Source organism: Ursus maritimus, unplaced genomic scaffold (assembly GCF_017311325.1).
Source record: "Ursus maritimus isolate PB19 unplaced genomic scaffold, ASM1731132v1 scaffold_9, whole genome shotgun sequence".
Classification (NCBI taxonomy): domain Eukaryota; kingdom Metazoa; phylum Chordata; class Mammalia; order Carnivora; family Ursidae; genus Ursus; species Ursus maritimus.
Genome location: NW_024427107.1, coordinates 77,978,043 through 77,991,392, shown reverse-complemented (window position 1 = coordinate 77,991,392; position 13,350 = coordinate 77,978,043). Strand labels below are relative to the sequence as shown.

At 59.2% G+C, this 13,350-nt stretch overlaps 1 protein-coding gene across 2 annotated transcripts in view; it reads left to right on the top strand.

The window, feature by feature from the left end:
* SLC45A4 (solute carrier family 45 member 4) overlaps positions 1–9,128 on the top strand; it is a 35,874-nt gene extending 26,746 nt beyond the window's left edge. The window contains exons 4-10 of one of the 2 annotated variants that reach the window (XR_005833671.1): positions 915–1,103; positions 2,993–3,172; positions 3,724–4,760; positions 5,394–5,493; positions 6,577–6,788; positions 8,578–8,657; positions 8,766–8,849. Coding sequence is in view for 1 of the 2 variants with exons in the window: in XM_040625835.1 (XP_040481769.1) it covers positions 915–1,103; positions 2,993–3,172; positions 3,724–4,760; positions 5,394–5,493; positions 6,577–6,788; positions 8,766–9,125 (2,078 nt within the window). In the remaining variant the exon portion in view is untranslated. Of the gene's footprint in view, positions 1–914; positions 1,104–2,992; positions 3,173–3,723; positions 4,761–5,393; positions 5,494–6,576; positions 6,789–8,577; positions 8,658–8,765 lie in introns of both variants that reach the window. The other variant, XM_040625835.1, reaches the window with a different exon arrangement.
* Positions 9,129–13,350: the final 4,222 nt, after the last annotated feature.

The following is a 13,350-nucleotide window of genomic DNA, read 5'->3' as shown; positions in this document are numbered from 1 at the left end:
GCCCCCCCCCCCCCCCCCCCCCCCCCGCAAGGGCCACGGCCACCGTGGCTTCTGCCGGCAGAGACTCCGTTAGCCACTTGGACTTCATGTAAGCGGAAGCCACAGTGTGTGCTCTTCCATGGCCGGCACGGGTGGGGTCTGGCCGGTCACGCGCAGAGCTGCTGTGTAGCGCTCTGGTGTAAGAGTGCACCGTTCCCCTGGCGACAGGCACGGGGTTTGTGCAATAGAGTGGCAGCGTGTAGCGCGAGGGGGGTCTTCCTGCCTTCTCACTGTGCGACCCAGCACAGGTTGCCTAACCTCTCTGAGCTGGAGATTCCCCATCTGGACGGTGGGCGCAGCGAGGGGGGTTAGAGCAGAGTGGGCCTCCAGTGCCGGCTGGAACACCTGCCTATGCCTCCCCTCTCCTTGGCCCCTTAGCGGCCTCTCAGAAGCCCACTGTGGGAGTCGTTGAGCACATCAGTGGCTGTGCGGCCCCTCAGAGGGACTCTTGGGGTAGGTTTCAGCCAGTGAGGCCCAGAATGGCCCAGAATGGCGGCAGGGTGGGTCCTCACTCCTACCCCAGTTCTGGGCTGATGGGGGCGCGGTGCCTGGTGCCTGTGAGGGGGCGTGGAACAGCCGGAGATGTGGGGCCCTGGTCAGCGCTAGGGCCCCATGGGTGCTGCTTGTCACACTTGGCGCCTGGCTGTCGGGGGCGCCCTCTCCGAGGCCCATGTGCTGGCCTCCGGCCATCTGATGCTTCCCAGTCGGCCTTTGGTGGGTTTCAAATCTCCCAGCTTCGGAGGTAGGCTCTTGGACCCTGAGCTGTCTCTGCCGGCCCGGGTGTACCTGTGGCCCGTGTGCGTGCCCGGCGGCGCCCCGGCCCCGGGGTGGTGTGTCTGCGTGCTCGCCCGTGACAGCCGCCATGTCTGCCGCAGGCCTTCCGGAGCAGTACTACAGCCTCACCTGGTTCCTGAGCCCCATCCTCGGCCTCATCTTCACGCCCATCATCGGCTCCGCCAGCGACCGCTGCACCCTGAGCTGGGGCCGCCGGCGGCCCTTCATCCTCGCACTGTGCGTCGGCGTGCTCTTCGGCGTGGCTCTCTTCCTCAACGGCTCTGCCATCGGTAAGTGTCCCTCCGCCCCGCCGCGTCCTGGCAGGAGCTTTGCTCCCAGCGCGCGTGTGGCGCCACGGAGGTCAGCCTGGCCGGCCGTGGGCTGGCGCGGGGCTTCCGGGCGCTCCTGGCAGGGCTGGGGCTGGGCCCCACGTGGGAACGCCGTGGGAACCTGTTCACAGGGAAGCACTTCCTGTTGTGACCCGCTTGTTTTCCATGCGTATCTGACAGCACGTCCTGTTTCCAGCGTTGTTTCAGAAATCCCCCCTTCTTTTTTCTCCTTTTCTCAGACTTGGTATTGAAAACATCCAGACCCAGTTCCATACTTGTTCTGTTTCGTGTACTCACGGTTTGTTCTGCCTTTGTTGTTGTTGTTTTGTTTTGTCTTTAAAGCAGCTCTATGTGGGAAAATAGTTTTTGCCCTGAGGGAGCCTATCAAAATTGTTGAAAACAAGACCCTGTTTTCTGGAAATGACTTTCTAAGACCGAGGCTTCGTCTGTGTGCTGACCTACGCCAGCGTGCCCCGAGTCTGCATCAAGCACGGTGGAAAGCAGTGACGTTGCCACGCTCACGAAGAGGCCCCAGACACCCTCAGTGTCTCAGAGGCCTGTGTGGGGACGGGCTGGGGCCCAGGAAGGCCACTGCACCCTGCTGGCCAAAAGTCCGGGGGGGGGGCACTTTCTGGGAACCTGTGGGCACGGGGCTGCTGGCACTCTCAGCTTGTCCCCTTTAACCTCCAGAGCAGGTGTCCCTTCCCAGTGGTTGGACCCAGAGAGAAAGCCGGGGCGTTCTCCTAGGCTGTCTGGGGGGGTGGGCCCCTGCTTGGCACCCTGTATCTCGCTGTGCTCACGCTTCTCCTGGGCGCCTCCCCTGCACCTGTGCTGCAGCTGACCCACCCCAGAGCCCTGGGTCTTGTGCCCACGGCCCCTCCGCATCCGCGGGTACAGGATGCCAGCCAGTGTCGTGGACCCAGCTGTAGCTCAGCCATCGGGGGACCAGTTTGGTCTCTGGGTTCAAGGCAGGTGAGATGTGGCGTGTGATTGTCGCTTCCTTCGGGTGCTCATAACCCGCTGAGGGACGAATTTTGCTGGACGTGGGGCCATTCCCATCACTCCTGAGCCACACCATTCTGGAACTCCGGGCCGCTCCGAGAATGCGCTTGACCCCGGGGGAGGTCATGAGTATTTCCTGTGGTCTGTCACCTGAGGTCTGCGTGGTCCTCCACACAGGAGGCCCGTGTTCTTGGTGGGGTGCCTCGGGTGTGGTCTGACACACGAAACGTGATCAGCGTTGGCCTTAAAAGCTTCGTTCTTCGTGAAGCGAGTTGGAAAACAAACACGCTTACTGTGTAGCGTCGGTAGGACAGATTCAAACAGTCTTCCCTTGGAAGGTGTGAAACCGCAGTGGATGACCAGCGAGACCCATCACGTGTTCAGTAAGCGCCGAGGCGGCGCCCCCGCAGGCCCTGGGCCAGGTGGACGCGCACGCTCCGCAGCAGGCCCTGGCCTGGGAGCTGACCTTGAACCCCAGTGCGGCGCGTGCACCTGGGTGTGCGCGACCGGGGCTCACGTCCCCTTTTCTCACTGGTGCTCACTTAGTGCTCGCAGCACGGCCCTCCTTCCCCGGTGAAGGTTGGGGAGGAAGGACCGTTTTCCTTTCTCAGTGACAAAATGTGAAGGTAAGTAAGCTTTGAGGTTCACCTAACAGCTGACGCGATTGCGGAGAAAAAATAACCCTGCAAATAACAGAAATGGAAAAACAAGGCCTGTCGTCTATACTGAAAGTCTGTGCCAGGGAACACACCCCTTTCTGGCGTTGGCAAGAGTGTCGCCATCTCCCCTTGCAGGAGGCGGTCTACTCTCAGGAACTGAGATCCGACTGCCCCTGTGTGTTCGGTCAGGTCTGTCCCTTGGCGATGTCCCCAACCGGCAGCCCATTGGCATCGTCCTCACAGTGCTGGGGGTGGTCGTCCTGGATTTCAGTGCCGATGCGACCGAGGGCCCCATCCGGGCCTACCTGCTGGATGTGGTGGACAGCGAGGAGCAGGACATGGCCCTTAACATCCATGCCTTCTCTGCAGGTGAGAGTACGCCCTCCCCCTGCCCTTCCCTGGCTTGTCCCGGGACGACCAGCGTGGGGCAGGCTGTTCCCAAGGCCCTCCCTCCCCACATCAGGTGGGGCGGGCGTGCTGGATGGTGCTGGTCGGCGAGGCGGTGGGCAGGCCGTTGCTGACCTCTCCCTGTACTCGGGCACTGTTCACATCCGTTGGGAACAGCAGCTTCCTGAGCTTAAAGGATGGCGGTCAGCGCTGCCCAGAGTCATGGGCAACCATCTGTTTCCTATCCTGACAGATAGCTACTCCTGATTCCTTAGGCAGGAGTCTGTTAAGTGAGAACTCCAAACCCAGGGTCAGCTGTAGTTTCTCATCTTGTTTTCCTACCGTTTTCTCATTTTCCATCCCCAAAACTTGTCCTGACTCAGGACATAGCTATGAAGGCTGGCCCTGGTCCACGATTAAGGGTAAAGGCCCTTCGAGATCTCTCCTAGTTCCTAGCTTCTCCCCCTCTGGGAGGGAGTGTCGAGGTGCCCAGCACCACTCACAGGCTCCGTCTGTCTCTCCCACCTGCTCAGGCCTCGGCGGGGCCATCGGCTACGTGCTGGGGGGGCTGGACTGGACCCAGACCTTCTTGGGCGCCTGGTTCCGGACACAGAACCAGGTGCTCTTCTTCTTTGCGGCCATCATCTTCGTGGTGTCGGTGGCCCTGCACCTGTTCAGCATCGAGGAGGAGCAGTACAGCCCCCAGCAGGAGCGGGCCGGGGAGGCGGCCGACGCCCTGCCCCCCACCGCCCGCGGGAACGTCCTGGATGGTGACGTCACCTTGTTCCCAGAGGAGGTGCAGTCGGAGCACGAGCTCACGCTGGACTGCCTGAGCGTGGACATGGTGCGCAGCAAGAGCGACTCCGTGCTGCATGTGCCCGACGCCGCCCTGGACCTGGAGCCCGAGCTGCCCTTCCTGCCCGACATCGAGCCCTCCATCTTCCACGACGGCTCGTACCCCGGCACCCCACGCAGTACCAGCCAGGAGCTCACCAGAGCCAGGCCGCCCCGCCTGGCCTCACTGCTCAGGGAAACCGCGAAAGAGGACGAGACGCTGCTCGATAATCACTTGAACGAAGCCAAAGTCCCCAACGGAAGCGGCTCTCCCCCGAAAGACGGCCCCGTCGGCTACACCAGGGTAGACGTGAAGCCCTCCGCCGCGTCCGGCTCCATGAGGCGGCGAAGGCACATGTTCCGCCGGCAGGCCTCCAGCACCTTCTCCTACTACGGCAAGATCGGGTCCCACCGCTACCGCTACCGGCGGGCCAATGCCGTGGTCCTCATCAAGCCCTCACGCAGCATGAGCGACCTGTACGAGCTGCAGAAGCGGCAGCGGCAGCGCTGTCGGCACCGCAACCAGAGCGGGGCCACCACCTCGAGCGGGGACACAGAGAGCGAGGAGGGCGAGGGCGAGACCAGCGTGCGGCTGCTCTGGCTGTCCATGCTAAAGATGCCCAAGGAGCTGACGCGGCTCTGCCTCTGCCACCTGCTCACCTGGTTCTCCGTCATCGCCGAGGCCGTCTTCTACACCGACTTCATGGGCCAGGTCATCTTTGAAGGGGACCCCAAGGTGAGAGCCCGGGGGCGCGTGGCCGCGGCGACAGCCTGGCATGCTGCGTCAGAGGCGCTGCTCCTGAGGCCGCGTCCGGGGCCCGGGGGCTGCAGGGGGCGGGCACACGGCGGGCAGGTGGCCAGCGTGTGCCCCTGTTGCTATGGTTGGAGGGCCACAGAGAGTAGCTGGGAACGCCAGGAGCTCCACGAGGCGGGAGCAGAGCCTTGGGGGGGGGTCATTGCTTCAGCGCCCCACCGCTGTGCACCAGCCTGCCCCAGAGCTCAGCGGCTCGAGGACGGACCTGCTCTGCCCTGTGGCCCAGCTCGGCTGAGATCTGCTTCTCCCCGTGCCGTCAGCTGGCTTACACCTATGGCTGCATTGCACGACACCAGGCCACGTGGCCTCAGCACAGGCTCTGGCCTCCCTCCCCTCCAGCTCCTGTGCAGGGCAGGGGCGAGGCTGGGAGGGGTTAAAACCACTTGCTCCGAGATCAGGCCATACTGTGGCCGAGTCTCCTGTTAGTGTAGCGTTCCTCACTGTTTATAAAATAAACAGCCTGCCCGCAGGTGAGATGTAAAGTCACTTCCTTTGCCCAAAGGGTGGGGCACGTGATCCTTGCCCCTCTGAACCCCAGTCTCATTTGTGGAACAGGCCCCCTCCAACTCGACTGCCTGGCAGGCCTACAACGCTGGCGTGAAGATGGGCTGCTGGGGCCTGGTTATTTACGCGGCCACCGGTGCCATTTGCTCAGGTAAGCGATTCTCGTGGTGGAGAAGCAGCGCTCCCTGGGAGCTGCGCAGTGACGGGAAATAGGGCCAAGGTCATCTTGCTCTGAAGGTGGGCCTGACTTGGAACAGGGCTGTAGCTCTGGGGCAGAAGCATGGAGACTTGCGTGTCCGGAATGGGACACCCTGAGACCCCATGCAGGCTGTCCTCTGTATGCTGGTTCCTGCCCGGGGGCTCCTCACAGAGGGGCTCTGGCCAGGGACGGGGTCAGGGGAACGGTGGGACTGCAGGAACCATGCCCGTGAGCCTGGGAGAGGGGTCTTGTGCATCTTAGCCAGAAGGACAGGGACAGGTGGTGCCGGCATCCCAAGGCCAGCATGAGGGCATGAGGTGTGTTCGGGGCCCGCACCCATCAGGCTGGCTGTGGGAGCAGTGTGCCACGGAGGAGAGGCTTTCCCTGGAGGTGCAGTTTCTCCCTTGAGGACGGGGGTCGGGGTGACAGGCTTCAGCCTTGGGGGCAGCATGCTGTGGCACCTTCTGGGAATGGGGCACAGTCAGGGTCCCGGGTCTCCTAAGCAAGTCTGGCCTTGGTCTTGCCCATTCTGTACATGAACCGTGGAGGGGAAGGTCAGCTTTTTTGCAGCCTGGCTTGGACTTGAGGTTGGCCAAGGCCAAGGCCAAGGCCATGAAGCAGCTTTTAGCCAGCATTGTCTGTGTTTGACAGAGGAGTTCTCAGGAAAGCCTCAGAGATGGTTCCTGGGGGAGGTAACATAAGCTGCAGGGTCAGGAAGGGTGAGCAGTTTATCTCTGTAGACGGAAGGGTTTACCCATGAGGAAACCAGCCACAACTCGAGATCCCAAGTCAAGACTGGGTGTGGGACTGGACTAGTGGGAAGGGTCTGGGCCAGGGAGGCCCCAGGGAGCTGCAAGATGGGACCAGGCTCGGGGCTCTGGGACCCAGGAGGGCTGACATCTGAGGTGCTGGAGCCCCGGGGAGTTGCGCAAGGCACGGGTGGGGCTCCGCGTAGCGGAGGCGGTGGCGGGCGGTAAGCGAGGTGAGCGCGCAGCACAGGGTCTGTGGGTCACTGTGGCCGCGTTCTCTCTGCAGCCCTGTTACAGAAGTACTTGGACAACTACGATCTGAGCATCAGGGTCATCTACGTGCTGGGGACGCTGGGCTTCTCCATCGGCACGGCCGTCATGGCCATGTTCGCCAACGTCTATGTCGCCATGGTCATGATCAGCACCATGGGCGTAGTCTCCATGAGCATCTCCTACTGCCCCTACGCCCTGCTCGGGCAGTACCATGACATCAAGGAGGTGCGTCCGTGGCGGGGGGAGGCGCGGGAGGACATGGGGGGCAGTGGATGAAGTGCTGCGTCACCAGCCCAAAATGCACATCAGGTCAGATCATCAGAGCCATCTGGCTCCAAAGCCCATGCTCGTTCTCCACTCCTCTCTAGGCAGAGCTCTGTACCTTCCACTTGGTCTTTGGTTCCAAAGGGACCGGCAGAGCTGCCACCTGTCCGGGTCAGTCTGAGGCACAGGCTGCAAGGCTGCAAAGGCTCTGCCCCTTCAGTGGCCTGGCCGCCACCACCCCTGGCCACTGGCACCTGCCCGGAGGCTTCGGGTGCATCTTGGGCTTTTTGGTGGAGCACGTGGGAGACCACCTGCTCCCTGTTGTCCCCTCATAGACCCCTGAGGAGGGGCGCTCGGCCAGCACTGTCCTATGACTGACCAGGGTCAGTCTATGCTCTGAGTAGCTAGATCTAAAGAGGGAGGGGACAGGTGAGAGCAGTTCGATGGCATATTCTGTTTATTGCAATCCAAAACACCATTATTTCAACACACTCAATATAAAATATTGATGATTCTCCCCAAGCCTTGAAATGAGTGTGTATCTTACGCCTGCAGTACCTCCCGACTCAGACCAGCCACCTTCCAAAGTGTTCCGTAGCCACAGTGCGGGTGTAGACCATGGTTCTCAAACTTCAAACACAGACCCTAAAAGGAAAGGAGGAAACACAAAACTCAGATTTCTTTCTTCCTAAACCTAAACTATGTTTAATCTTCTCTTGCACAATTACAGAAGCAAAATAAATCCACTGTGATTAGGTGCCGACCAGATCCCAAACTAAGGAAAATCTTAGTAATAGCATTTTTTTAATAAGTTTTTTAGTTGGAGTATAACATGGTTACAGAAAAGTACACAAACTGTAAATGAACAGCTTAGTGGATTTTTGGAAAACAAACTGGAAAAACTAATGCTGACCCAGAAACAGCAGAAAGCTGGTCCTCGTACTAACCTCTGACCCCGTGTAGGCATCTTACCTGTGTTTGAACCTTATGTGACTGGAATGTCTGCTTTGACTTCACACCTGTGCTTCCCTCCTGTGCTTGCAGAGGGCGGCTCTTCCCTCCCTTTCGTACCTCACCGTCTGGCCACAGCTTATGCTCCGTTCTGCCGATGGTGGCATTGGGTTCCCCCTTGTCCTGTGCGTGCTTGCAGTCCACCTGGGATACGACGTTGTGCGTGTGTGTGGTTTGAGGTAGAAGAGCGTGACTTCATTGTTTTCCCACATCCGGGTAGCTGCGTGACCCAGTGCCGCTCATTGTTAGGGCCACATGGCCCCCACCTGCACTGCTGTGCCGTCCTTGTCTGAGTTGGGTGCCTGTCTGTGGGGGTGGCATTTCTGGTCCCTCTGTCTTCTTCCACTGGCCAATGTGTCCTCAGACAAGTGTTCTTTTCTAAGTAGCTTCATAATAAGACCGAAACCTGGTGCTGTATGTCCTTCAACTTTGTTCCTCTTTAAGATTGTCTTGGGTATTCTTGACCGTTTACTTTCCATCTAAATGTTAGATCAGTTTCTGGGCTTTTGCGTTGGAAACACATCGATTATATAGATCAGTTTGGGGAGAGTTATCAACTTAATAGTACTGTATAGTATAGTACTTTATAGTATAGCATTCTTCTAATTCTTAGAGCATATCTGTAGAATCTTTCGGACATCATACACAATCCCATCATCCGTGTATAATGAGATTTATTTTTTCTTTTCCAATCCTTAATACATTTTATTTATTTTCCTTGCCTTATTGCAATGGCCAGAATCTCCAATACAATGTTGAATAGAAGTGGGACGGGGTCGGGGAGACAGGCTGAGTGGTCGCCAAGCAGCTGAGTGGAAGGCAAGTTTTGTTTCCAGACTTCTGAGCTAATATTCAAACCACAGGAATGTTGACTGATGGTTCAGCCCGCACCCACGGCACTCACTCTTGTGCTCTCTTCTCTTGCAGTATGTCCACCACAGCCCTGGGAACTCCAAGCGTGGCTTTGGCATAGACTGCGCCATCCTGTCCTGCCAGGTGTACATCTCCCAGATCCTGGTAGCGTCTGCCCTCGGGGGCGTGGTTGATGCCGTTGGGACCGTGCGCGTCATCCCCATGGTGGCCTCCGTGGGCTCTTTCTTGGGCTTCCTGACAGCCACATTCCTGGTAATCTACCCAGAGGTGTCGGAAGAGGCCAAGGAGGAGCAGAAAGGCCTGTCTTCCCAGCCGTCAGGTGACGGTGGGGACGGCAGCCAGAAGCCCACCGTCCTGACGCTGTCCCGGAAGGAGGGCCTGCAGGGGCTGGTGGAGACGGAGTCCATGGTCTGAGCCTCGCCCTAATTACTTTTTCCACAATTAAAAAAATCATTTGAAATATTTTTTTTTAATTGAAAAAGATCTTCTAATTTCAGCTTTTATTCTGCAGGTATATTATTCTGCATGTTTTTAAATTATAAGCCAGATTTACAGTAGACACAAGCAATTTAGAGAAAAATACGATTTTCATTTCCAAGGTTATAATTGAAAACAGAAGTACGTGCTGCCCTTCGCTGTCTGCTGTCCGAGCCCTTCAGGCGGCAGCCGTAGCCAGTGACTGAGCCTCCCTGCACCTCACGGGACGCCTGCAGGCACGTGCTGTCGGGTCTCACGTTTTGTTGGTGCTGCAGTTATCAGAGAGTATTCTTCTTTATCATTATTTTAGAAAAAAATTTTTTTCTTTCAAAACTGGTTTTCTTAGAAGAAACAGCGTTTCTTCTTTTCCTCAGAGATTCTGACAGATGGCGCGTGGGGCAGGCCTGCCTCTGGGCAGCGGGAGGCGGCGGCCGCCCCCACCCAGCACCAGGAGGAGGCAGGGTCCCAGGGACGCCGTGGGCGGGAGAGGGTGAGCTGAGGGTGACCTGCGGGGACGGCGGGCAGCGTCCCAACGAGCAGATGGCTCCCAGGCAGGTGCGCGCACATGTCCACGCCCGGCCCCCAGCCCCGTCGTCTTTGTCCGAAGCTTCCCGGAGAGGTTGTGGACTCTTTCGTTGCACTTTGACTCGTGTTTAAACCATTTGTTGGGGAAATCATGAGGGCAGAGCTCCAGGCGCGGCCTTGCCCCCTGGCTCCTGCCGCCAGGCCTACCTCGGGTGTGTGGGACGCCTCCCGCTGGGACTCTTCTGACCTCTTCTGACCTCTTCGCCTGCTCACCCCACTTGACGCTGGAATCGGAGCAGTGGCCACGTGAAGCCGGTGTCTGGGACCGAAGGAAGGCCCACCCCCCGGAGGACTCCGGCCGTGTCTCTGCTCTCAGCATCGAAGCCAAACTCGGGCTTGGGGGAAGGTGCCGTCCCGGACCGCCGCAGCTACTCGGGACGCTCTCCAGACCACAGTCTTTCTGTCACTGGGCAGCTTCTGCTTGTCTTCTCGGGAATGGTCAGTCTCCGCTTCCAGATGTCACCTGGACGCAGACGATGGTAATACTTCGCTGCCTCAAGTTGTTTTTTTAAATAAAGAACTTTAAGATGCATGAACAATCATGCTGCAATATGAGCGTTCTAAAGCAAATATATATACATATACATATATATTTCAACATGAGACGAAGCAGTTTTTAAATAAATTACTTGAATTTTCTGTGTATTCAGAGGACTGGCTGTCTAGTGTCCTTGGCCGGCCTCTGGTCGTGCCGTCTCCCAGCCGCTGGTGGCATGCGACGCAAGTTGTATCTTGTGTCCGAGGAGCAGTGGGGCCCGTCCGCATCGGTCCCCGTCCACTCAGGAGCCCAGGACCTCAGAGAGTGGGCGCCAGGACGCGCGCGTTTTCCGTATGCTCACACGTGAGGCTGGCCTTGTGAACGTGGAGCTCAGGGAGAGTCCGTCCTGCTGCTGGAAGCTGCTGCTGGCCTTGGCACGAAGCCCCAGGCTCCTGCGCGAGCCGGGCTGGGCACCCTTGGCAGGTCCCTGCGTCCAGTTCAACCCATCCCCCTGATGGCTGTGTGGCTGTGGGTCCCCCCGCACTGGGTCTCGGGACCCTAGTTGGGTCCTTGAGGTCACAGCGTCCAGTCAGGGTGGCGTGCTCCAGAGGGGTTTCCCCCTACAGCCGGAAAGGTGGGCGGCAGGAGAGTGGACGATGCGAGTGGGGGTGGACCAGTCCCAAATCCAGATGTGAAGTGAACGGAGCATGTGCCTCTGGTTGGGGGGGGGGGGGCGCAGCTTCCTGGGCAACCCGCCTTCCCCCAGGGCCAGGGCTCCCGGGCACTGCGTGTGCCCGACGCACGGGGCCTGGCTGGGACTTGGTGTGTGGGCACGAGGGGCTTACGGTGGGACCGGCATTCACAAAGCGTGTTAATGCTTGATGTCCCAGCCTTCCACTTCACCATGCCCTGAAATAACAAGGACCCAGAGGACACTTGGTTGAAGCCCCCATTAGAAGAGGAACAGTGCCCCCCTCGTGGGCACAGCTGGCCCGGGGCGGGCTGCTCTCTGCCCCTCAGCGCAGGAGCAAGTGCGGGGTGCCTCAGTAGATGTCTGAAGGTTTTGAAGCCCTGGGATGTTTTGACCAGTCTTTCTTATTACTCCGTGGGTCTGGTCAGTGTGCAGACCTGCAAGGAGAGGCGGTGCCTTGTGGCTCAGGTCAGGGTTGGTCTCCGGAGCTGCCTTCCTGGGCCCTCGCTCCAGGTGTGAGCACAGAGGGCGCCTCTGCCCCCCCTCGCAGGGAGATGATTTCAGGATCGCAGTGACTTGAACACTGGAGTGTCTTCACATGTGTCTTAAGAGCTGCGAGGAGGAGCTGGCCGTTTGCACAACGTGGTTGCGCTCTGTGGCTCGGTGGGGGTGGGTGGAGGGGTGTGTTTTCTTACACGGTAGCTCAGGTGGACCCGGCAGGGACGCAGGAGAATGTCTCGGAGCAGGCCATCTGCAGCCTGGTGCCGGAGGGTCCTGTGACAGGCCCGTGTGTGCCTGCTGGGTGGGCTGGCAGGTGTCGATGCCCGGGACATGTGGCCCCGGGGTCTGTGGGCACAGGTCCGTGGGCTGGGAGTATGGTCGGCAGGGATTCCGTTGAGTTGGTTGCTGGGTGTTGTAAATGGGCTTGTTACCAACATGGGGTGATGTGGGTCTGATTTGCCCTTTTGTTCCCTGTAAAAGTCAACTAAGTGAAGAATCTCGCAAAGAGATGATCCAGACCCGTGCGGCCGAAGTCTGGACTGTGCTGGAGCCCGGGGCGGGGGGGAGGCGTCCGCTTCAGGCCAGGCCACCTGCCTCTGCACCCCTTCGTCCCTGTTCTGTTGGCAGAGCGCCGTCGGGACCTTCCCAGGGGCTGAGGGCTGGAGCGGGGGCAGGTGTCTCATCCTGCAGCGTCTGTCCCCCACCTCCGACATCCGCCCTGGGAGGTCCTGGAGCCCCGGTGAGCAGCAGGCTGGGGTGGCCAGGCCCCCCTCAGAGGTGCTCAGGTATGTTCCTTAAAGGTACCAGTGTGTGGGGAAGTGGGTCTCTGACCCCCAGTTCCTCAAAGGGCGACCTCTCTGTGGGGCTGCAGGAAGCAGGACGTGGTGGGAAGCTGAGCTCGGGCTGAGGCCCAGGGCTTTCTGTCCGGCCCCCCGCCTCAGTAGCGTGTGACGTTTGCGTCGCGTGTCTGACAGCTCGTCGAGGAGGTGCCGACTGTTCTCTTCTGAGTCTGATGGTTACTGTGGCGGCCGGAGACGGTGACCCGTCACTGACCGGGTTTGTAAAACACCCGTTCACAGACACAGGCCCGCCTCGGAAGAGACACCCCCAAACATTCCTTCCCCCAGCTGTCCGGCTGCTGCTAGCTGAGCCGCTGTCCACCCTCCGTCCACCCTCTGTGAGGGCCGGGCGCTGGCAGCCAGGCCTCTGGGGAAGCTCGCTGCTGCAGACAGACCTGTGTCCGTGTTGTCCCTGCAAGCGTCCATCTTCTGCCTGCTTCTGGGCCTGGGGGGCTGCAAGCCCGCTTCTGAGCCTCCTGCAGTGGGAGTGCGGCGACTCGTGGGGTCCATGCGGCACAGCCCTGGACACGCGTCACATCTGGGGGCCCAGCCTCAAAGCTGCTCGTTACCTCCTCGCGGGAAGCCAGCCACCACCGTCCTGGCCCGAACCCCGAGTCAAGAGGTGGCCCCGTGGCCGGCCCATCCTCGGGAGCCGGCTGTTTCCACCAGGACCTCCGGGAGAGCTGCGTGCCCAGCCCCCACCTGCTGGGTCCCCTGGCTCTCCCCGGGCTGCCCGGGCACCTCCTTGTGCCGTGGATTGACTGAGATGTCTCTTGGTGGCAGAAGGACCCATTTGTTGGCAATGCCTCTTGTTACGAGAGAAACTCCCCAGGCATCTCGGAACAACACTATTTAGTTCCATTGTGAACTGGCCACAGGACAACTTTTTTTATCAACTTAATTAAGTTGGGGCAGTGTAATAGCTCTTGCTGATTTTAGCAACGATATAAGTGTGTGTTAAACACATAATGTTTTATGAGGAAAAGGGATTATAAAGAAGAGTAATACCACATATTAACTTTTTTATTAGGTGATGAAAAGTGGCCTGATGTCTGTGTGTCTGTACGC